A 25,540-nucleotide genomic window follows, 5' to 3' on the forward strand; every position below is an offset into this window, starting at 1 on the left:
AGAAAAGAAAAGTACTTCTCAAAACACTATAAATCCATTTTTAATTTTAAAAAAAATGTATGTTTAAGCATGGGAAAAACAAAGGAAATATCTTAGCCAAACTGTTTGCAGTGGTTCTCTCTAGGAATTGGGACTGTGGGTGACTCTTTTTTATTTTGTCTGTGTTTTGTAAATTTTTATAATAAACAGATTATTCTTTTGCAATACAGGATAAACAAGTTATTTTTGAAAACATTTCTATATTCCTGAATGAAAACAACCCAGCTTCTGCTCGACGAAGCAGTAAGATTCATCTGGCAATCCTGTCTGTTAATATACCTTTATGTCACCCGTCTATCTTTATTCTCATTAGCAACTAATCAACCAATCAGACCTCAAGTGGTGTGGCAGTGCCCTCGCTTGAACCCATTCTGTCTTTTGTGCCTCCATTACTTCACTATCCATCACTGATAATGTCCCTAAGCGGGGTCTCCACTGAGACTGCAGAAACTGAAATTGATCATGAGGTGATTTTTCTCCACATGCCCAGCCCCTGAGTGTTATCTGTGACTTGAGCAAAAGTCATCAATCTCAAGAGTCCACTGAAGTGAGGTATGAAGCAACCTGCTTCCTCAGAACTACTCCCCAGCGTCCTTTTATCCTCAAAATAAATTCTTGAATCCAGTCATCTAAATGGCAATAGAGGACACTGTCTTTTAAGGTTCACATAATTTCCACTGGTTAGCAAGATGAAGGCTAAATGTAAACAGCATTTAGCTTGTCCCATTCAGCAGATCTGAAACCAGAATCATTGATTGGTTTTCCCCTAGCCTAGCTGGAAACAGATGCTTGCTCCCAACCAGACACCAAGATGGTCTTTCTGTCCATTATTTCAATTTTGTGGCTGTTTAAAGTTCCAGAACAAAAAACTTCCCAAGCAGTCTCAAAACAAAGTCAAAGGGAATTCCACTTGTATTCATAACACATCTTCGTTTCCAGTCAGTAGTGAAAAAGAAACCAGGACCAACATGTCAACATGTCAGCTTGAACAGGCAGGTTTTAGAGTAGAAAATATGTGTGTGCATGCATATGCATGTACATGTGCATGTGCGTGTGCGTGCATGTGGTATGTGTGTGTCTGAATGGCATCCTTTCTGGGAAAGGAGCTGTTCTATCAAGAGGGTCAAACAGAAAAAGATACTGATGGCTCCACTCCTTAGAAACTGTAAGACTCATTAGAAATAGGCTTTATCTCTGTCTCCGGGGCCTAACCTTAATCTCGTCCTGTTCAGACGCCAGTTCAGACTGAAAAACAACGTTGGGTGCTTTCCCCATTGTTGATACTAGGTCAGTACTTATTTCTCTCCAGACAATAGGCTAATCTGTAAGAATGGCCCAGAAAGTCCCCAAGAGTGGCCTGGCAGCAGTTCACACCACCTGGCAAATTGTGGCTTTGAGAGGACAAGTTGCCACCTGCTGCCTTGCCTTCATGTAGCACTTGGTCTACATAGGTCTTAGAAGCTGGGTAAGTGTTGAAAAGTCAACCTTAGTAGTTTAAAAAGTGCCAATAAAACTTAAAGTCTTAAAATAAGGAAAGAAGTGTTTAATATTTTCTTCTATTACTCTTTTGTTTAAATCTCTTAACAACGAGAATGTATTCAAATAAGACTTTTCACTTTTAAAAAAAACATACATTTAACATACACTTTTAAAATGGCATAGACAGTAATCTTGGTAAATAAGTTGGTCTTCTGGAAATCTTTTCAACTTGGGCTTTGGAGGGTTTTTGGTCAGTGATGTGACCATTATTCTAGTCTCCTGAGCTAGATCTCCTTTACTCCATGAGTTAAAAATTGAGGGGGAAGAAAGGGCCTAGAAAACAATGATGACCCAATAGCAATGAACATATTTAGTTCCCACAACTTGTTTTTAAAATACCATTCTCCACTAAAAGGAATCAGGACTGTGGAGAAATGGCTGGTGCCAGGACTGGGGTAGGAAAAGTACACAGGGAGCTCAGTATATTTTGTTGTGCGGGAAAGGAAGTGCTTAAAAAATGATGGAGCATGTCGAAATGACAGAGGAACCAGGTGTGGTGGTGTGCATCTGTAATCCCAGCTACTCAGGAGGCTGAGGAGTTCAAGACCAGCCTGGGCAACACAGCAACACACCATACTAAAAAGAAAGAGGAGTCCATTTGTAGTGCCTCCCACTGAACAAACTGGGGTAATTTGGGCATTAAAATGAATAATGACAGTAATGGATTATAATCCATGTAATCAAAAAAGAGTCCGTGGGTTATAAATACATGGGAAGAAGCAAACACTTTTCTTTACGGTAAAATACCAATTGACAAATGTAGAAGAAATAATAGAGTTACAAAATCACCATTTTGCAGCTGTCATGGCAATAACTGATTCAGGCAAGAATCACCAATGTTTGCTAAAACTATTGGGTAAAAGTTTGATGAAGATAAAATATTTATATAGGCTCATAATCTTTGCATAAATTAGTTCAATAATTACAAAATAAAAATTGCAATCTTATAGTGGAGAAACTTAGCAGATGCCACCTTAACCGAATAATCAAAGTTCATACCTCCAATAATGTGACAAAGTGATGTCATGTACCTCTTTTTCGATGCTGAGAAGGACACAAGAATGCTAATGTACTCCCACCAAAAACGCAGAGTTTGAGTCTAATCACATGAGCAAACCCAAATGGAGGAACATTCTACAACTTAATTGGCCAGTACATTTCAAAAGTATCGATGGCATAAAATTAAAAAAACAAGGAACTATTCCAAATGAATGGAATCTAAAGAGACATTATAATTCATTGTAATGCATAATCCTCAAATGGACCCTGAACTATTATAGAATCCTGGATACAGCATGGTATCAACATTAAATCCCTGACTTTGGTAAGTGTACTCTGTCTATGTGAAAGTGTCTTTGTCATTAGGAAATACACACTGAGGTATCTGGGAATAAAGGGGCATGATATCTATAACTTACTCCCAAATGATTTGTAAAAAAAGAATACATAAGAATGCACATGCATGTACAGAGGAAAGAGCAAGGGAATAAAGCAAATGAGCAGTACTCTAAGAGTTGGTGAATCTACATGAAGGCTATACACAAGCTCATGATTTTTTGCAACTTTTCTCTAAGTTTCAAAATAAAAGACCTGAAAAAATTATTTCAAAATAAAAGTGAAAGCTAAAAACAAAAATTTCATGGGCACTCTTCTTTACAATCTCAGCTTTTCCCCTTCCACTCCATTTCTACTCTACCACCCTTGTTCAGGCTTGTATCAATTTGCTTGGATTCTGTAATAACCTTCTAACTGCCTCCCTCTTGCAGTAATTTTCCTCTCCACAATACATTTGGCATACTGGTAACATCCTCTTTCCATTCATGCTCCCCAAAATCTATCATTCTTTTGCTTATTATTTGACAATCTCTGTATATTACTTTTCTTATAAAATCTAAACTTTTCCTCTTCTTGAAAATCAGACAGGTTTCTTCGGCTGGAAGAAACCTTATCTTTCCCACATTTTATCCTTAATTTGACTGATATTTACTGACCGGTATGCACTAGAAGATAAAGAACAAACAGGACTATTGAGGCTGTGTCCTCAAAGAGTTTATAGTTTATGGAGGAGACAAATACTAACATAAAGTAAATCAAGTCAACATAAGTGAAATAATTTTAGACTGGGATTAGAGCTGTGAAGCCAATAAAGGAGCTGAACAAAAAAGGACCTTAATATAGGCAAGGCCATTTGTTTTTTGTTTTTGTTTTTGAGACGGAGTCTCACTCTTGTCATCCGGGCTGAAGCACAGTGGTGTGATCTTGGCTCACTGCAACCTCCGCCTCCCAGGTTCAAGTGATTCTCCTGCCTCGGCCTCCTGAGTAGCTGGGATTACAGGCACCTGCCACCAGGCGTGGCTAATTTTTGTATTTTTAGTAGAGACGGGGGTTTCATCATGTTGGTCAGGCTGGTCTCGAACTCCTGACCTCAGGTGATCCACCTGCCTCGGCCTCCCAAAATGCTGGGATTACAGCTCTGAGTCACTGCGTCTGGCCAGCAAGGCCATTCTTAACTAGGTCATCTTCAGATTGAGAGGAGTTGGTGGCAGAGGTGTGGGAGGAAGAGGGGAATTGTCCCAGGTAGAGGGAAGGACTTGTAACAATTGAGGAACTAAGAAAAGGCCATTGTGTAGGTAGCATGGTGCTAGGACAAGCCTGGTACGAGATGAAGTCTAAGACACATTATGCTATAATAAAGAATATATCTGGTCTTTGTGTCTGGTTCTTGACACAGAGCTTTAAAAACTCTTGGAATTTCCTGAGTGATAGGAAATTCCTCCACTCTTACGCTAGTGGTGACTTTCATGGGTCCCTAGATAGCCTCAGGATGGGAGCAGATCACCAGAAAGACCAGCCATGTGATTAGAGAGGTGGGCATTGGCTAGCCAACAGGGCAACACAAGTGTTCCGGATAGAAGCAGAGACCTAGATTGGCTTCTGGTGCCACTGCACCAGCTGGTTTCCCGGGGGGAAGCTGGGGCCATGGTCTTCGGAGGGGTGGTCCTGTAGATCCTGCAGTGCAGGCACATCCAGAGGACTCAGAATGCTGATGGGTTCTCTATCTAGGTGTGTCTGGTGCTACTGGTGGCTAATATTTTACTGACATTCTTCTGGTTTGGAAGGCATTTTGAGTCACCTCTCTTGTAGCAGAGCATAATCATGTTGTCCATGTTGCTGATGGTGAAACTCTGCCCTAAGATCCACATGGCAAAGGAGCTGAGCATAAAATCCTTGGATCTTCACCACTCCTGGCACCGGAGCAGTTTCCTGGACTATGTGGAGTGTGTCTTGGCCTTTGCCGACATGACAGGCTAGATCAGGACCCGTCCATCGACTGGGCCCTGTTTGTGGAGACTCTGGGCTTCCTGTCCGTGCTGACCGAGGCCATGATGGACCTGCCCCAGCTCTATTGCAACCACTGCCACGGGTCCTGAGGACATGAGCATCCAGAGCACTCATGAGGACAAGGGCAGTGCCCTCAGGATCACCTACTTCCTGCTGAGAGCTGCCCATGCAGCTCTTGGTCTGCGCCTGCTGCAGGTGCTGGTGGACCTGCCATCCAGGCATGAAGACCAGATATATTCTTTATTATAGCATCATGTGTCTCAGACCTCATTTCGTACCAGGCTTGTCCTAGCACCATGCTACCTACACAATGGCCTTTTCTTAGTTCCTGGGACCGTTCACCCACCACCCTGAGAAGCCAGCGCTCCACGCAACACACCCCACCATGGCCAAAGCACTTCTGAGCTGGCCAGGGAGGAAAAAGATGTGTGACTGCCGGCTGGCGTCTGTTCTCCCTATGTGGAGAGCAGGCGTCGCAGCCCCTAGGTGGAGAGGCGGTATCCCGTGTCAGGCTCTCCATCAGCGGCTGCGTGGGGCTCTCAGGGCAGCCAGGCCGACACTTGGCTCACCACTGCTGGGGGCGGCCACAGTGGATTTCACACCCAAGGGCTGGGTCTCCGGTGATTTTAAGGTGATGGAAAAGGCAAATGTCTTTTCCCACTTCCTCTTAAAAACCACCCAGCCTGAACCTGAGATGTGTTCATAAACACACCAGAAGGCAAACTCCAGTCCGCTGAGGAACAGCAGCCCTCAGGAACCTTCTCCAATCTTATTCAAGTCCTGGTCCCAGCCTCTCAGATCTGCCTCAGCTCACAAGACGGCTTCCCTGGGGGAGAGGCTGCAGCTGGGGATAAGTAGGATCCACGTGCCAGGGCGGGCCCAGGCAAGCCTCAAGGCTGGGGCTGGGGCTGGGGCAGTGAGGAGGAGACCTGGTATCAGGAGACCCGGTATCAGGAGACCCTGAAAGTCCTGGGAGAAGAGACTTTGGACTCAGTGTGACCCTGATCAGACACCCTGGTTGGATGGGGATGGCCTCTGCTGCCCAGTGGGGTGGGCACAGAGGGCAGGGCTGAGTCTGCTCTGCTCCCGATTGTAGGGATGCAGTGGCACCTGTGCTCTGCGTTTTCTGGCCAGAGTTGGCATCTCAAGGGCCTGCAGAATGAGTGCCTCCTGATACTCGGCTCTGGTGCCTCTGACCTTGCCCAACAGTGGGATCTGCATGCCTAGCTTCTAGGCCGGCCTCTTCCTGGGAGATGCTGGTGTGACATCTCTCATTGGGTGTCCCTATTTCCCTAATTATCCCTCACCAATCCTTAAGCCAATGCCTTCAGTTGTACCACTAAATTATATCTTGAATCTGCACACTTCTCATTTTTACCACCTTCTAGTTCAAGATCAACTTTTTTCCTAGGCTACTGCAAAAGCCTCCTGAACTGGTCTTCCTGATTCAATGCTTGCCCCTCTCTATATTGTAGCCAGAGAGAGCTTATTGGAAATTAAACTACTCTCCAGCAAAATAAATAAATAAATCAGTGGCTTAGCATTATATTTAGAATGAAATCCAACCCCATTATTATGTTCTACAGGGCCCTGTGTTGGAACACCCCTGGGGTGAGAGGCAGGCCCATGTCTGAGCCTGCTGGGTATTATCCAGAGCATGCTTAGGGGTGTTCCAGCCAGAGCCTCTGGTTCTCTTCGAGTGCTAGGGGTCCCCCAGACAGACACAGAGGTCCTCCTGGGTGCGTGGGAAGGCTGAGGGGGCTGAGGGCAGAGGCTGTATAGACACAGCCCTGCCACATCCCTGAGGAGGATTCCATTTGGGAAGAGTCCTTTTCCTCTGGATATTGCACACACTGGCCGGACACAGCTTTGATGTCCATCGTCCAGGACACAGAGGCGTCCTCCAGTCGTAAGACGGGATGTGGAGGGCAGGGTGCGTGGCACCCTATGCAGGGTCTGGCTGCTGGGATGGCCCATCTCACACTCTGCTACTGCTGTCCTGGGGTCTCGGGTCTGAGGCAACCTCCAGAGCAGGGGCAGCAGCCTAGCCACAGGCGCCTCTGCCACCGTCCTCTGTCCACTGTCCACCCAGGCATGTTGGGTCCCACAGTTCTGAGTCTGCTGCCTCTGGCTGTGGTGGGAACCACTGGTCACCCCAAATCTCCACTCCCCACCTTTTCAGTTTAACACAAGCCCACACCATGCTTAGCAGCTCTGTGCTGACTCCAGGCCCTGGAGTTCTCAGATGCTTCCCCGCGGCTCCCACAGGCATCATGTTCCCTTCTGCTGGGCAGAGGGGCCACTTCCTGTGCAGATGTTGATGCTGTCGGTGCCAAAGCTCTATGACTTTAGCGTTATTTGCTGTGGCCAGTGAGAAAATGTTCAAGGCTGTTTCCAACTCCTGAGTTTTCCTCAGGAAAACTCTTGAGTATTTGAGTGAGGATCTTGTTCTTAGCCCTTTGGCCTGTAAGAGGCTTTGAAAATTTTACTTTATTTTTTAATGAAAGAAGATATCTGTGGTGGTAATTGCCTCCACATGAAAATGTCACCAATTGCATGCACAGTGACTGATGAATGTTTGTACCCCCACCATGTGGCAACTTTGAATCAATAACTCTTTGCAGATCCAGGGGAAAAAAAAAGAAAATCATAAGAAGAGAAAATATATTTCCTATTCATTAAGTGGAAGTGGGTCATCATAAAGGTCTTCATCCTGATCATCTTCGCATTGAATGTAGGCTGACAGGAAGAGGGGCTGGTCCTGCTGTCTCAGAGGTGGCAGAGGCAGAAGAAAATCCACGCGTTTAAGTGAAGCTGCACAGTTCAAACCCATTCTGTTCAAGGGTTAACTGTAATTGTAAGTATAGCACTTTCTTGAGTTCTGTGTGTTGTTTCAGTGAATTATCAAACCTAAGGAGATTGTGGAAACCCCAAACTTACCACTGGTCATTCAGAAGTACAGGTAGCCTGAGGACCCCACTACTGTCCTGCAACCCTTGCAGCAGGCATCTGAAGCGGGGGCAGCCATGTGGAGCACTCAGCCTTTAACTTGTGGGATCTGATGTTCACCCTGGGTGGTTATAGTCAGAATTACACTGAAGTACACCAACTTGGGGTGGACACAGAGAACTGGTATGCAAGGCCCTGATCACGCAGGGCCCCATAGAACATAATAATGAGGTTGGATTTCATTCCAAATACAATGCTAATATTTATTTATTTATTTATTTATTTATTTTGCTGGAGAGTAGTTTAATTTCCAATAAGCTCTCTCTGGCTGCAATATAGAGAGGGGCAAGCATTGAATCAGGAAGACCAGTTCAGGAGGCTTTTGCAGTAGCCTAGGAAAAAGTTGATCTTGAACTAAAAAGTGGTAAAAATGAGAAGTGTGCAGACTAAAGATGTAATTTAGTGGTAGAACTAAAGGGATTGGCTTAAAAATTGGTGAGGGATAATTAGGGAAATGGAGAAATCATGGATGACACCCAGACTTCTGGTGGGAAAGCTAGGAGAAGAACAGAAGAACAGTTTCGGGGAGAAGGTAGAGTCACAACTTTGAATTGGGGCATGCTGAGTTTGAGAAGCCTAAGAGACATCCAATGAGACACGTCACACAGGTAGCCAGATTTGTAACACACTATACCCTGTCAGCTTACTTCTTCAATCTGGGTGATTTTCTAACTATGCTGTGACCTCCTACAGTATATTCTAATCATTCCTCTCTCCCTACCTTTGCTCAGATGTGTCCCTACCCTCCTTTTCTTCTCTGCCTAGACAAATCCTTTTCACGTGCAGCTCAAATCTCCCCTTCTGCCGTAGGCTTTGTCCAACGATCCTAGCCCATATTCAAATTTCTGCAGCCCTAAGAGTCAGTGTGACACTTTTGAGCAATTTAACTCCACGTTGTCTTTTTATAAGAGTCTTTATTGCACACAAGTCTAGCCAGCTCTTTCAGATTATAAGCTCCTCATCCAAGGGCCACTTCTTAGATATTACTTGTGTTCCTCACAAGCACATAGTGGCTTACGCACTTTTAAATGTAATGGTAATTAAACAGCAGATTTACATGAAACGCTATGAAAGATTCAAATGGAAGAAGGTAAAAATAATCAAATGTTTCTGCCTTCTAAAAGAGTTTTTAAAAACAAAGCTAGAAATTTCCATTTGGCATCTGAAACTCCATAAATATTATCATTAATTAAAATTGCTGATTCAGTGACTCCTGTAGACATGTATCTTTGGAGCTTGATACGGCATTGAGGCGGCATTCCTGAGATAATCCTGTGACAAGAGCGCTGGCTGGCATTAATAGGAATTGGAACACGATGATTGAAAAGCCTGAACTTTGATAAACAAGGACCAATGATGAAAAACAGTTCAATATCTAATAAGGGGGTGGGGAAGAGGCCACTAACAGAAGGCCTCACTGTGTCTGTTAGATCTGTTTCATTTCATATCTTCATTAATGTCTGGGAACAAAGCTTACACATTTTGTTAATAACATTTCTGATTGGTACTAAATTAGGAGGTGCTGCAGACATCATTGAGGACAGAGGAATAACACAGATGGATCTAAAGAGGTTAGAAGTATGAATAGAAATTACCACAATGAGTTTTGATTTCGGAAAAATGCAAATGAAGGCAGCTGGGGGAGAAATCATCCAAAATGCAAAATAATCAGTGGGTTGGGAAATCTAGAAAGCAGCAACGTAAGAGTGTCTGGCAGGCTAGCAATGGAATAAAGAATATGCAATGACATTGTGCTGTCTCAGCCCAAATGGCTAGTGACAGGTACAGGGAGAAATGACCTGTCAAAGAATTGCATTGCAATACAGTGTTCTTCAATGTCCATAAACATTTTTGGAGATGGTTTGGGAAAAATAAACAAAATAAGCTCAGACATTTGGCCCTTAGTTTATTCAGCTGTTGGAAAAGAATTAGACTCGTGGCTTCTAAGGTTCCCCAATTCTAACCGCCTGTGATCCCAGCTCTAACCTTCTGCGGTTCCAAGACAAAGAAAGGTTGGGAGAAAATACATGATTAAGGAGGTTCACTGCGTGCAGCACTTCTAAAGATCTTCAGGAAGAGCAGACAGAATGAAACACAAAGCTTGAAAATGTGTTTCCAAATAGATTCCCAATTGACAGGACAGCATGCGGAGTTCACCTTCAACAACAGTATCTTTCTTCCAATACAGATGCCAGGCTAAATTAACATAAAATCTGATAGTATTTGTTTATAAAAATTATCTCTACCAAATATTTCTTTAAATAAAAACTCTTTAAAGTATTGTGGTTTTTTTGGTTTACAAAAATCTAATCGCCTTAAAGTGGTTAGAAATATACCCATTGTACAAAGCAGGTACGGTCTGCATTAAAGAGTTCCCAGCGTATCTGGAGACGGTGCTGTGAGAAACAGACCAGCCCCGTTGGTTGGTCTGTCCATCTGTCTAATCACCCTCTTGCTCAGACTGTCACATTTTCATCCCCTTGAGGTTCATTTTCTCAGGTGATTTCTCTCATCTCACCTACTTTCACTGACCTAGATCCCCAACAAATAAGCAAGTAAGGCATCTTAGGGGTGGGGAAATTTTATTTTCCACCTTAAAAATCGGTTCACTTTTTATTTTCCACCTTAAAAATCGGTTCATTTTTGTTGGTAGAAAGTATAATTAATCCCACCAGGTAAGTGCAGAAAGAAAATGCCGTACCCCACTCAGCAGCCTCTGGAGAGTTTCCTGGTTTCTTTTCTCTCTCTCTTCCTTGCTCTCTCGCTCACTCGCTAGGCCACCTCCCACCTGCACCACTTTGGCTGTCGGAGTATTCCGCGTGATGGAAGGGGTTACAATGCAGCATGCATGGAATGACAATGCTTTAATGAACTGATAAATCACCGTACGGCATCATTGCTTAGAGACCACCAAGCTATTTGCTCTTTGCACATGACTTCCAAATGTCCCAAATGTGCCTAGGACAGTGAAATGCTGTGGAAGAAGACAATGTGAGGCATGATGTGCAAATCACCTTCCAAAATCACACCAGGAAAACCTGTCAGGACATCCGGGTCAGGACCACTTCTGAAGCTTGGGCTCATGGCTAGGAAAGGTGGCAACACTGAAACAGGATTTCTGAAGGGAGACTTAGAAGCCACAGAGAGCCACATAAGGTTAAGGATTCCTGAGCTGCACTAAAGTTCTGGTGCTTTGTTCTCTTCTACACAACTGCCACTGCATGCTGCTGCTAACAGCACGAGCTGTACTTGAGGATGCTGCCTCGCATACAAGTCTCCCTCCTTGACAGGCACACCCCACAGAGACCCAGCCTTGGGGGATGGCCTATGATCCTGAACCTGGCACAAACTCTTTGGGGTCTCCTGACTGTGGTCTGAGGCTTACTCAAGCCATGGAAATGCATGAGGCCATGTCACTCCCTGCCTAAGACCTGGCAGTGCCTTCCCGTGATATGTAGAACAATATCTGAACTCTGCCTGATAAAGCCCTGCACTGATGTGGCCCCCGTCCCCCACTCTGGCCTTGCACTCACATGGACCAGCCATGCTGGCCATCTTTCTGCTCCTTGAACACAGCATCCTAGTTCCTACATTTGCTTTGACTCCTCCCTCTGGATGCTCTCCCTCTAACCTCCTCTCCTTCAGGTCTCAGCACTAATGCCACCTCCTCAGCAAGGTCTTCTCTGACCACACTTTCTAAAGGTGCCCTCCATGTGACGTTACTCTGTTTAATTCTTTATATTCTTCTCTCTCTGAATACATTTGTTTGTTCATTTGCTCACATGTTCATTTGCGCTCTCTCCTACTGTAGTATACACGTTATGAGGACAGGGACCTTGTCTGTCTTGTTCTCCTGTGCCTGGAACAATGCTTAACACATGTATTTGCTGAATGAAAGGATAAATGTGTATTTGGACACTGGGAGAGGCATTAGAGCAGGGTCCACAACCCCCGGGCCACGGACTGGTATAAGAATCTAATGATGAATGTTATGTATTTGAATCATCTTGAAACCATCCCCACACCCCACCATCTATGGAAAAATTGTCGTTCATGAAACTGGTCCCTAGTGCCACAAAGGCTGAGGACTATTGCATTACAGCACAGCAGTAACAGGGTGACTTCTGGAGTCCAGATGCTTACATTTCAACCCCTCTTCTGTCACATAAAACTGTCACATAAATCCGAATGTCCCTGGACAGGTTACATAACCACTTTTCTGTTTTCTAGCCTATCAAATGAGTAAAATAATAGTACCTACTTTGTAGGGGCATTATCAATGACTTTTTTTTTTTTTTTTGAGACGGAGCTTGCTCTGTTGTCCAGGCTGGAGGGCAGTGGCACAATCTCAACTCACTGCAACCTCAGCCTCCCAGGTTCAAGCGATTATCATGTCTCAGCCTCCCAAGTAGCTAGGACTACAGGCACGTGCCACCATGCCTGGCTAATTTTTTTTTTTTTTTTTTTTTGAGACAGTTTCAGTCTTGTTCCCCAGGCTGGAGTGCAATGGCCCAATGGCTCATGCATGTAATCCCAGCACTTTGTATTTTATTTTATTTTTTTGGGACAGAGTCTTGCTCTGTCACCAGGCTGGAGTGCAGTGGCACGATCTCAGCTTACTGCAACCTCCGCCTCTCAGGTTCAAGCAATTCTTCTGCCTCAGCCTCTCAGGTAGCTGGGACTACAGGTGTGCACCACCATGCCTGGCTAATTTTTGTATTTTTAGTAGACACGGGGTTTCACCATGTTGTAGCTGGAATTACAGGCGCCCGCCACCGCGCCTGGCTAATTTTTGTATTTTTAGTAGACACGGGGTTTCACCATGTTGACCAGGATGGTCTCGACCTCTTGACCTCGTAATCCACTGGCCTCAGCCTCCCAAACTGCTGGGATTACAGGCTTGAGCCACCACGCCTGGCCCAATCCCAGCACTTTGGAAGGCCTAGGCAGGTGGATCACTTGAGGACAGGAGTTCGAGACCAGCCTGGTCAACATGGTGAAACCTTGTCTTTACTAAAAATGCAAAAATAAGTTGGGTGTGGTGGCGCACACCTGTAATCCCAGCTACTTGGGAGGCTGAGGCAAGAGAATCGCTTGAACCTGGGAGGCAGAGATTGCAGTGAGTCAAGATCACACCACTGCACTCCAGCATGTGCAACCGAGTGGGACTCCATCTCAAAAAAGATAAAAGAGAAAAAGAAGATATTTAAGTAATAATGGCTGAGAATTTTCCAAACTAGTGACAAGCACCAAACCGTAGATCCAGGAAACTCAGAAAACCCCAAACAGGATACACACCAAAAAACCCTACACTTAGGGTTTATACCATGCCTGGCTAGTACTTAGGTATTATCATATTCAAACTGCAGAAAATCAAAGACAAAGAGAAAATCTTGAAAGAAGCCAGAGCGGAAAAAATCCCTCCTTACCTATAGAGGAGAGAGGAGAAGAATTATACTACGTTTCTCTTCAGAAACCGTGCAAGCAAGAAGAAAGTGAAATAAAATATTTAAATATTAAAACAGAAAAATCCACCCACCTAGAATTCTGTACTCAGCAAAATTACTCTTTGAAAATGAAGTAGAAATAAAGACTTTCTCAAGCTGGGTGTGGTGCTATGTGCCTGTAGTCCTAGCTACTAGGGAGGCTGAGGTGGGAGGGGTGGTTAAGCCCAGGAGTTCAAGGCTGCAGTGAGCCACGATTGCTCCACTGCACTCCAGCCTGGGTGACAGAGTGAGATCCTGTCTCTAAAAAAAAAAAAAAAAAAAAAGACATTCTCAGACAAACCAAAATTGAGGGAATTTGTCACCAGTATACTTGCCTTGCAGAAAATGGTAAAAGGAGTTCTTCAGAGAGAAGGAAAATTATATCAGAAACCCGGATCCACATAAGTGAAGGTAAAATAGAAACTTTTATTTTTCTTATTCTTAATCTAACACATAACAATTTGTTCAAAATAGGAATAGTAACAATTTGTTTAGTGATTATAGCTTATGGATACGTAAAATGAATGACAACAACGTCTTAAAAGACAGGAGGGAGAAATTGGGAATAGACTGTTATAAGGTCCTTGTGTTACTGCAGATACTATTATGAAGTGGTATAGTGTTATTTGAAAGTGGGTTTAGATTAGCTGTAAGTGTATATTACAAATTCTAGGGCAATCCATAAAAATTTTTTAAAAAGAAGTATAATTGATATGTTAAGAGAGGAGAGAAAATAGACTTATACAAAATGGTGCATTGAAACCACATAAAAATAGAAAAAGAGTAGAATACACAAATTAAAAGTAAGAAAAAGGGCAGCAAATGGAAAACAGAAACTTGGTAGATATTGATCCAACTATATCAATAATTGGTAACTTGGTAGATATTAGTCCAACTATATCAATAATTACTTTAAGTGTGAATGGTCTAAATACACCAATTAAAAGACAGACTGTCAGAGAGGATTAAAAAAAAAAAAAGACTCAATTCTGTATTGTTTAGAAATCACGCTGTAGGACAGCATATAAGAATATCTAATGGGTGGCCTGAATCAGGAAAGTGGGCTTTCAGTCTATCCACTAATTAGCTGTGTGAACTTTGAGAAGTCACTAGTATTCTCTGTTTACTCCTCTGTAAAATACAGAATTTAAGCTAAATCCCTTTAGTTCTCTTCCAGCTCTCAATCCAATGCCTCATTACCATGACTTGATGAGGAAATATGAGCCATGAGGGAGTGGGCTGAAGCATCTTGTAGGTGTTTTTGATTGGACTGGATCCGTGAGAGACCCAGATGCAGCCAGCAGGAGCAGATGCATGAGCGTGACAGCACAAATCCGAATCCTGGCTCTTGCCTGTGAAAACTTAACTCTTGGAGAACAGGAATATGTCACCTGGGTCCATCTTTGACTTGGAGCAAATTATAAGGAAGTTGCAAGCAGTCTTTAGGTTGACTTCATCCTACTGGCAAGGAAGGAGGATAGACCAGAGAGGAACTCAGGGGATCTTTGCTGAATACAAGGGTTCAGAGGGGACAGAGGATTTTATATAGCTCCTTGTCAGGCATTCCTGCCTCATCATCATCTTTTTTTTTTCTTTTTTTTTTTTTTTTTGAGATGGAGTCTCACTCTATCACCCAGGCTGGAGTGCAGTGGCATGATCTCATCTCACTGCAACCTCTGCCTCCTGAGTTCAAGTGATTCTCCTGTCTCAGCCTCCCAAGTAGCTGGGACTACAGGCATGCACCACCATGCCCGGCTAACTTTTGTATTTAGTAGAGACAAGGTTTTGCCATGTTGGCCAGGCTGCTCTTGAACTCCTGATCTCAGGTGATCCACTCGCCTTGGTCTCCCAAGGTGCTGGGATTACAGGCATGAGCCACCACGCCCAGCCCATCATCATCTTTTTAAACTAAAAGTATCTCCACCTTTCATACCGTTGCCTCTCAGCCCCACACATACATCTTCTATAGAAGAAAAAGAAAAGGAGTTTAAAATGTTTAAGTCTCAACTTTAAGAACACTGTTCTTAATGCTCAAGGTCTTGTTTGTAGCATCTAGCAAAAGCCCTGCTGCTCCCAAACAGAGACAGTTATGGCATGACTTGTCCATTTTGGCCAACAGCATGACCGAAGGAGAGAAGAGAGAGAATCTTTGAAACTATCTTTAAAAACCCATGGATTATCAAAGGGCAACTAAATCAACGACTGCATTAAGTCAGGGTTATAAGTCACCACTCTACACTGGCAGATCATAGCATTTTTTCACTTCCCCAGGCTGTTCTCCTCACAGGGTTAAGTGGTTTAAATAAACTGTTCTAGACACTGACTAGTTCTAGTTCTGTTCTGGTGCTCTCCCACTGACACAGTTCTGCATGTTATGGAAACTGGCCCTATGCTGATCTTATAGAGGTACCTTCCACCTAGGTCTACGTGACATTGTTATAAAACCCCAGGCCCACAAAACACTGAAATTTCCACTGGGAAACTGTGGGGATTCTAGTATCCTGCTAGACAGAAAAGCTCCATGAAGGTGAAGCTTGTGACTCTTTGCTCATTGTTATTCTCACTGTGCCTTCTCAGTGCCTGCCACATAGTAGGTGCTCAATAAGTATTTGTTGAATGAATTTTAAAAATCCACTACAAATGTGGGCCTTGAAAAAGTATGCATAGTTCAAATTTGATGGTTTCTAAAACTATATTTTAAAGCTGTTCATTTTTTTAATTTACCTAACAATCATGTATTGTTTTCTATATGACAGACATTAGCATACAGAAACCAATTAAACAATATATCAATTCTCATAAAAGAGAAGGTGAGAACAATATTCACCAGGTGCTACCATAAGCTTAGTACTTTTTATTCATTATTTTATCTTCCCAGCAACTCTGTGAGGCAAATATTATTATTGCCCCCCTTGCAGATAAAGGAACTAATACTTGCAGAAAGGCTCACATCTAGCAAATGGCAGAGCCAAGAATTTATTCTAGGACCTGGGTACTTCTATCTACAGTGTACTTTCTCCTTAAAATAAATTTTAAGTCACAGTCTAATATTCTGTTATGTGGTGTTTTGTTAAGAAAACTTAGGTTTTCAAATTTTGAGTTATAAACAAATAGTTTCATGAGAAAAAAAAAATCAGAGTTTTAAGCTTCAGCTACAAGTTACTTATCTTGGAAAAAAAGTCCAATAATGAAATGTTTTATAACTACATGAGTGTGTCATTGGAGGCTATTAAGAAAGGATTGCTTGAACACAAGAAATAAAAATTATCAAGTTAGGTCCTGAACATCATCTAAGACCTAAGTCAATTATTATTTTGAAAGCACAACACTGAAATAAGATGGTTGAAGTCAAAATAAAGTACAGCATAGTTCACACTACCAGTGGTGAACACATGGACATGGAACCAGGAAGCTGCCAACTGCTCCCTTATGCTTAATAGCTTATTTCCTAGAACCTCAGTACTAATTCCTGACTGTGCTTGAATTACAAGCAGTATATATACACATCACCAATTGTGTTCCCTAATTGACCCATCGTGTTATATCCTATTTACCTTAGGAAAAGTCAAACTGTATGAGAGAAGCCTAAAATAAGGAAATGAATTCTGAGCTACAAGAGCACTTAGAGAAATATTCCGCATCAGGTTGTCTCGTAGGAGTGGGAAGCCCATGGCAGACGTGGCCACGTGAGCTGTGTGTCTGAGGGCCACAGGGAAGCTCCTGGGTCACCTGTTTCCCTGGACTCTACAGCACTTTTGGCAATCACGATTCCTTCCCAATGAGTGAAAATGCACGGGGCCCAGAATCATCTACACTCATATGTGGGTAGAAATTTTGAAAACAAGTTGTTCTCACTCAGATTAGGAATTGGGAAAACAGAGATCCATGACCAAACCAAAAGTACCCAAGGAAAGTACCCAAGGAGGTGGGGAATGGCCTAGGACTGGAATAGTCCTAAAGAATATAGCCCAATCCTAGTACAGTGATGACCGTCTCTTACATTTTTATAGCCCCTTGCAGTTTTCACTGAGTTTATAACAACCCTGAGAATGAAGTTTTGTTCTTATTTTTACGGATAAAGAAACTGAAGTTGAGGAAGTGATTCACAGCTAGCACCCATCACAGTAAAATCCCTGAGTCTTCAAACTTCAGATGGAATAATCTTTCCACGAGGACCTTGCAGGGCTACTTCAGGACTAGGTTTTGGAAGAGCAATAACTTGGAGTCAGGCTGGCCTGCATTCGCCTAGCCCTGAACGTACTATTTTTTAGGTATGTGATTTGGGCAGGTTCTTTTACATCACTGAACCTCATTCTCCTCATCTGTAAAATGGAGACGTGTAGCATCTAGTTCACAGGGCTACTGTGTGGATCAAATACTATATGCATACCAGTGTGCTTATCACAGAACTTGGCCCCTGGTTAGGGCTGGACAAATGTTGAGGCTTTCAGGGTATGTTCACAGCATGGGCTCTGGATAGAGGAATCTCCTTTCTCCTCAGTAGTTCAGCATGCCTTAGGGCACAAAACCCCCCAGGGGACATTTTACCGTATCTAAAAGCTACAAAGAGATAAAAACTTGGGATAGACTGGGCGTGCTTGGGGCCTGAACACTGAGTCTAGGACGGGGATGGAGGGGTGTCAGCCCATCTTTCCCCTCCTCCCATACTGCCATCTGCACTGGGTCCCCCAACACAGAGAGGGCCCTCCATCCTCACCTGGAAAGCCATGGAGTTGGCGACAGCCAGAAATATCCTCAGAGGCAGCTTGGCCTTGTAGGACCTGTGGCTCCACAAGCGATGGGCACCAGCTGTCACACCCAGAGCGGCCAGGAGGAAGCAGAAGTAGGCTGCAAGACACAAGCAGGGACAACATCAACAATGGTCCCCGAGCTTTCAAACATCCCCCATGCTTTTTCTCTCCTGAACAGGGACACACGTGAAATGGTGTCAGGGGAGAAATCTGCGACATGAAGAATCAACAACTTGAGAGGAGGCAGCCTTTTTGATTTGTAGCATCCAAGTACCATGCATAAGCAGAGAACTTTCTTCAGCAAACTTTGACCTTTGAATATTTTTCCCTACAGCAAATCTTTTATTTGCTAATGTTTCTTGCCAGTCTTGATGCAAAGTCACAACCATGTCAATGTACATTCGCAATTCAATCTCACACGTACACTCTCAGCAGGGCGGAGATTGAGCTCTACGTCACCTCTTAATTGGCACCCATTAAAGGGTGAGAGATATATGAAGAGCATATTTCTAAGTGGCAGTGCCCATTATTGGTGTCAATAAACATATTTAAAGAGAGCACAATATTACATCTTCCAGAAGTGTTTGACCAATCTTGATCTCAATCTATATTGATTTGGTTCTAAAAACAAGATTTACCCTTAACTCTAAGAATAAGCGGTCCCTGAATATATGTGGGTTTCATGAACATGACAAATCATTCCTTACTTGAAAGGTTAAAAGCAAAAAACAAACAACAATCTGCCCATGAATCACAGAATGCGGCAGCAAATAAAAAGCTCTGGCCTCCTTTGTTACTGTAATTTAACCTTGGTCATGAGTCCATGAAATGGACAGTCATTTTCCTTGTCATCCCTGGCCTTCTTGTCTCTGTTTTAACTATCAAGTAGTCAGGGAACAAGTAAAATCTAGAATGGAAAAATTCAGTGTGATTCTATTTCACCAGTAGGCTGGACCTTGGGTGCAATAAAATTAATTCCAAGACTCCATGAAGACAATTGTCTAAAAAAGGATCACTCTAATCTACATTTGCCAGTCAGGCCTTTACCACTGACATTGTCTTGTCCTTTTGGGAATCTCCAATAATTTAGGGGTCATTTGCATGGTTCTCTGTCTATCCCTATGGCATCGACAATGGTTCACAGCAGCGCCTGTTCTGTGCAGTAGTGGCTGTTGGTTTCCCATGGTCCTTCTTCTAACAACTGGAATTTGGCCATGTGACCTGGCCCTTGCCTAGCATAGTGCCCTGTCTTCCGGGACATGAGAATAAACACCTGAACCAATGATTTTCTCTCTTCTGGCTCAAAGTCTAAGCTAGGGTTTACCAAACATTACATATTACCAAGCTGAGAAAACCTGATTACAACAGCAAATCTTGAGGCCAAGAAAGTGAGACATGAAGACAATGAAGATGCCCACAAGAGCTAAACCTGTCTTGAGTCACTGGTTGCTGACCTAGGAGCTCTGTCATTCTTCTTTTGATCCTGGGAGCCTCCACAGTATGTCCCAGTTACCCGAGCCAACAGACTTCATTTTCTTGCTTAAACGAGCTTGCACTGGATTTCTGATGCTTAAATTCTCCTGAAGCTCTGGGGAGGAAACCAACCCTCTGGTCATGACTTAAATGAGGAAAAACCACAAAAACACATTCTGGGATGAATGTGAGATTTATGGGCTCTCCCATTAACAGGATTCAGTTTTCCTATTTTGACAGTGCTAATTCTGTTCTTAATTTTTCTTCTATGATCTTTGTGAAGACTCATATTCAAACAAGTGTTCAGATGGATGCTTACCAGCTGGTTCTGAGGTAATGAAATATTCAGACACAGAACTGGTGACTTTGAGGGGATAAAAGGAGTAATGGGTAATGCCAAATACTTTACCAAGTAGCTCATACCTCACAGAGAAAGGTGCTAAATCAATAGAAACCAGAATCACAAGATGACAGAATCATAAGCAACAAACAAGTATGGCAGTGTGGATGCAAACAAGAGTCATTGATTCTGGTTAGCTCAAGCCAAAAACAAAAACAAAAGCAGGAATTAAAAAATATATGGAGCAGCCTAGAGAACTCAGGGATGGTCCTGCAGGACAGGCCTCAGGGATGGTCCTGCAGGACAGGCTATGCCACCTCCAAGATGGTCCATGTGCTCCCCACCTTCTGACATGCATGGCCTTGTGTAGTCTCTTCCCTATTAGTAACTTGCTTCTAACCAAAAGAATATAGCAATATTGAGGGAATGTCAGTTCCATGATTAGTGTACAAAATATTGTGACTTCTGTTTTGCTAGCAGATTCTCTCTTGAGCTGGCTTTGATAAAGCAAGCTGCCATGTTGGGGAGGCCCACGTGGCAAAGAATTGAGGATTCCTCCAGCCAACAGTCAGTAAGGAAATGAGGCCCCCAGTCCAACAGCTCTCAAGGAACCAAATTCTACCAACAACTACATGAGTGAGCTTGGAAGCAGATCCTTCCTCAGTCGAGCCTTCAAGCAAGATCGCAGCCCTGACCAACACACTGCAGCCTCGTGAGAGATCTCGGGGCAGAGGATCCAGCTAAGCTGTACCTGGACTCCTGCCCCACAAAAACTGTAAGAAAATAAATATGTTTTGTTTTACACTGCTAAATTTGGGGGTCATTTGTTATGCAACAATAGATAACCTGAATACAAAATATAAGCAGGAACCTTTCGTTCATGGAAGGAAGGTACATCTTAAATCCTGATTGCAGAATAGTTTATCATCTATAGGGAAAGTAAACAGGCTGGTGTTGCATGGGGTAGGGGGTGGAGGCAAGGGGAAGAGGCGAGTGACTGCTAATGGGTTCTATGAATAAAAATGTTTTAAAATTTATTTTAGGGATAGTTGCACAATTCTGCAAATATACTAAAAACAAATGACTTGTATACCTTAAATAGGTGAGTTGTACAGTATGAGTTAGAGCTCAAAAATGCATTATTTAAAGAAACAATTACTGAATTCCTATTGGATTTTGTTATTATATATATTTTCTTACTGTAAAATAAAATAGACCCATCCCAAAACAGAACAAAGCAATCAAAAACCAACCATTGGCCTAGCGATGGTTTTTGATTGGTTTTTGATGCTCCCACAGGCATCACCACCCCTGGATACTTGCCACCACCAGACATGTGTCATAACTTGGACCCTTGAATCTTCCATAGAGGCCAAGAAGAACCTCTATATGACCCTACACCTATGCCTGAAGCTATCAAGACCACCCAGGATTCCATGGCAGAAGTACCTTGTTGCCCATGCTTGGATCACAAACCCAAGCTCTAGCAGCCAGGGATGGGAAGAGGCAGAGTCCAGAGCTCCTTCAGCTTCTGTGTGGAAGACACAACCTCCTATCTGTCCTGATTTCCCTGTTTGGTACACTGTGTTGATAATGATTGTAGTGACCCCCTCCTAACTATATGACAGAGAACAGTCCTAGAAGGATGCTAAAAAGCAAAAAGTAAAACTCCCTTAATCCTGGACCTGATCAGAGACAGAGATGGACAGCCCCCTTCAAGAGCCATCCCTGAGTGCTCGACAGAAGGAAGCACTTGGCAGAGCTCTCTAACCCTCGCTTATAATCTATATCTCTATAGCATCAGAGTGAACGTTAATAAATAATAATAATAAGAGCTACCATTGACTGAGAGCTTTCTATGTGCCAGGCCCTCTTTAAGCACTTTATACATGGTAACTCATTTAATACTCACCACAAGTGTAGGGGGTAGGTAACATTATGATCTCCATCTTACAGATGAAGAAAACTAGACAGTGATAGGGCCAGGATACAATCTAAGGCAGGAAGAGCCCACATTCTAAATGCCCCTGCTGACTGCCTGTGCCCTGGAAGCAGAGTTCATCCTATCAGGAGGAACTCGAATGAATCACGTCCTTTTAGCCAGATCAAAACACAAGCTGAAAGTCAAAACTCTGGTTTTCCTTTCTCCCCTTCCAAGTTACTCCCTTGCCCGTAGTACCTACACCATCATTCTGCATCCCATTCAGCCTCGGCTTGTCATAAACGTGAGTGTCAGGAGAGCCGAGACTTTATGAGACAGTTTCATTGAGCTGCTATTATGTACCAGCCACTGAGCTCAGAACTGGGAGTTTAACAGGAGTTTGAAAAAGTAAGTTACTTGCTATATAATGACAAAGTATGGAAAGTGTTACAGAGCAAATGAACGCAATAATATAAGTGAGATTAAAAAGTGGGTAATTTAGTTTGGGGGACCAGAGAAGGCTTTGCAGAAGAAGCAAGAATTTAGGCTAACACTTAAACGATAAGAAGTCAACTGAGCAAGGTTCAGAGGAGGCAAGATCAGGCAGAGGGACTCACAGATGCAAAGCCCTGTGGGTGGAAAAGAGGATGTGATGAACAGAAGGAAACATTAAACATAAACTTATTTGTTCTAGCAATTCCACTTCTAGGTGTTTACCCAAAAGAATTGAGAGCAGTGATAGGACTCAAACAGATACTTACATATCCATGTTCATAGCAGTATTATTCACAATAGCCAGAAGGCAGAAATAATCCACGTGTCCATCAACAGGTGAGGAACATCCCTGCCTAACAGAAAGTCAGAAGGGAGTGGAGACTCACTGACAGCCTGCCCTGGGTGTCACTTTACCAATGTACCTAATTTTCCTGTTTTACTCCTATGAGGTAGATGTCATAATTTCCATTTTACAGATTTGCAAAACTGAGACCCAGAGACATTAAATAAATGCCTTGGGACTTCCAAGTGATAAAGCCAGAACTCCAACACCAGATCAGTCCAACCCCAAGCCCTTTCAGGCAAGTACAGTGGTTCTCCACCCTGGCTGCGCACTGCAGTCACCTGAGATCTTAAACATCCGACTGCATCAGAAATGGGGGCCAGACAGCAGGCATCTCTCTCTCAGCAGATGATTCTGATGCAAAACCAGGCTGAGAAACTCCTGCCTCGTAAGGTACACCCTCTCTTAGACACCATGTGGCCCCACCCTCTCAATTTACAAACAGAGAGATGAGATCCAGAGAGCACTGCTCTCTACAACCCACCGCCAGTTGCTGACTCTCCATAGGGCCTCAGTAAATGCAAAGTGACCCTCGGATCAGGAGACAATGTCATCCTGTCAGTGAACTCAGAGTCCTGTTCACACTCCACCTGCCCCACCTCCCCACCAGCTCCCTTTGATGGTGAGAACTGCCCCCTAGTCTCTCAGCTGCAGAGTCTTTGATATCTGGGTGCTGGGCTGTGGCTCAGGGTGGGCAGTGGGGAGCGATTTTCCCCCAGGGAACTGAGGAGAGGAGGGGGAAGCCAACACAGGGTGAAGGCTTCTTGGGAGAGGGTGACACCTGGGGTGAGGAGAGAGAACGTGGAAGAAGGCACTGTGCTTTCATGTCTGCTTTTGCAGTCAGCTCAAGTGTTTTGAAAGTCAGTTCTGGGCTCTGGCCAATTAGTGACTGTTTCTCCTCTCTAGTCCTTCCCAGGTTCTGAAGATAGATAGGGAAAGGCCTACAGCCCCATTGATGGAGAGGGAGAGAGGGAGGGAGGGAGGGAGGGAGAGAGAATGAGAGAGGGAGAGAGAAAATGAGAGAGAGAGAAAAAACGAGAGAGAGAGAGAGAGAGAGAGAGAGAGAAGCACATATATGTAGGGCTCAGCAATACAGCATAATGGCTAAAATGGCCCTGGGACTGAATCCCTGTTAAATCACTTACCACTGTGACAATTTCTCTAAAGCTTGGTTTCTTCATGTATAAAGTAGGGAAAATAGTACCTGTCCCCTAGGTTTGTTGTAAAGATTAAAAGAGGTACTGCATGCAAAATTGGAACTGTGCCTGACAAGCAGTAAGCACTGGCACATATTATTGCCCCATGCATGAATGCCATGCTCTGTTTCTGAAAAGGTCCCCTCCCTGATAACCCCCTCTGAAGACACCCACACTTTTCATCACTATAAACTTGTGGTTCTGATGAGGAGGTAGAGATTTTGCCTCCCCTCCCCACTCTGACCCCCTACATTTGGCAATGTTTTCAGACATTATTGAGCGTTGCAACCCAAAACTTGAAGGATGTTACTGGCATCTAGTGGGTGGAAGTCAGGTATGCTGCTCAGCATCCTACAATGCACAGAAACTGCCTATGTACAGAATATCCAGGACGGCACGGTGGCTCACGCCTGTAATCCCAGCACTTTGGAAGGCCAAGGTAGGTGGATAACCTGAGCTCAGAAGTTTGAGACCAGCCTGGATGACAAGGCAAAACACTGTATCTACAAAAAATTAGCCAAGCGTGGTAGCATGTGCCTGTAGTTCCAGCTACTTGTGGGGCTGAGGTAGCAAGATCTTTTGAGCCCAGGAGGTGGAGGCTGCAGTGAGCCAAGATCGCACCACTGTTCTCCGGCCTGGGTGATAAAGTAAGACCTTGCCTTAAAAAAAACAAAAACAAAAACAATCCAGCCCTAAATGTCAAACATGTCAATAGTGACAAGGTAGAGAATCTCTAAATTCTTAGGAAAGCTCTTCTTGAAACCAAGCCTTGTTCATTCTCTGGGTTTGACTGCAGCTGTCCTTGCTTCTTCACACCTCTCTAGTTTCATGGGGAGCTGCAGAAGCAGGAGTAATTTATTTCTGATATTATTTCATAAATAAGCTGGAAACAAAGGACTATGGTGTGAGATCAATAGCATCACTGATTCTCACATTTTCATGTGCCCTATAACAATAAGAGCTACCATTGACTAAGAGCTTTCTATGTGCCAGGCCCTCTTTAAGCACTTGATACACAGTAACTCATTTAATACTCACCACAAGTGTAGGTAGGGGGTAGGTACCATTATGATCTCCATCTTACAGATGAAGAAAACTTGACAGTGATAGAGCCAGGATACAATCTAAGGAAGGGGATCTTAGTAAAGTTTGGACCCCAGCCTAGGAGATTCTGATTCAATAGGTCTGGGGAGGGACCAACTAACTTTATATACATAATTTTTTTTTTTTTTTTTTTTTGAGATGAAGTCTTGCTCTGTTGCCCAGGGTAAAGTACAAGCAATGGTGTGATCTCAGCTTATTGCAACCTCCGCCTCCGAGATTCAAGCCATTCTCTCACCCCAGCCTCCTGAGTAGCTGGGATTACAGGCGTGTGCCACCATGTCCAGCTAATTTTTGTATTTTTAGTAGAGACTGGGTTTCACCATGTTGGCCAGGCTGGTCTCGAACTCCTGACCTTGTGAGCTGTCCACCTTGGCCTCCAAAAGTGCTGGGATTACAGGCATGAGCCACCGCGCCTGACCTCAACTTGTATTTCTAACGAGCTTGTGGCAGGTGCTAATGCTGCTGGCCCAGAGTCCGAGTGTTTCTCTGACCAGCCAGATCA

The 25,540-nt window shown here is 43.6% G+C and overlaps 1 protein-coding gene and 1 pseudogene across 1 annotated transcript in view; one reads left to right on the plus strand and one right to left on the minus strand.

The window, feature by feature from the left end:
• The window catches only part of LOC105529427 (stearoyl-CoA desaturase 5), a gene marked incomplete at its 5' end in the record, with an annotated part of 90,617 nt that extends 72,341 nt beyond the window's left edge, over positions 1-18,276 (minus strand). Inside the window, one exon of the mRNA XM_011966568.1 lies at positions 18,133-18,276. Coding sequence (XP_011821958.1) covers positions 18,133-18,276 — 144 coding nt within the window. The remainder of the gene's footprint in view (positions 1-18,132) is intronic.
• Positions 1,370-5,626, plus strand: LOC105529429 (annotated as a pseudogene).
• Positions 18,277-25,540: the final 7,264 nt, after the last annotated feature.

The sequence above is a fragment of the Mandrillus leucophaeus genome, unplaced genomic scaffold (assembly GCF_000951045.1).
Source record: "Mandrillus leucophaeus isolate KB7577 unplaced genomic scaffold, Mleu.le_1.0 Scaffold764, whole genome shotgun sequence".
Lineage (NCBI taxonomy): Eukaryota > Metazoa > Chordata > Mammalia > Primates > Cercopithecidae > Mandrillus > Mandrillus leucophaeus.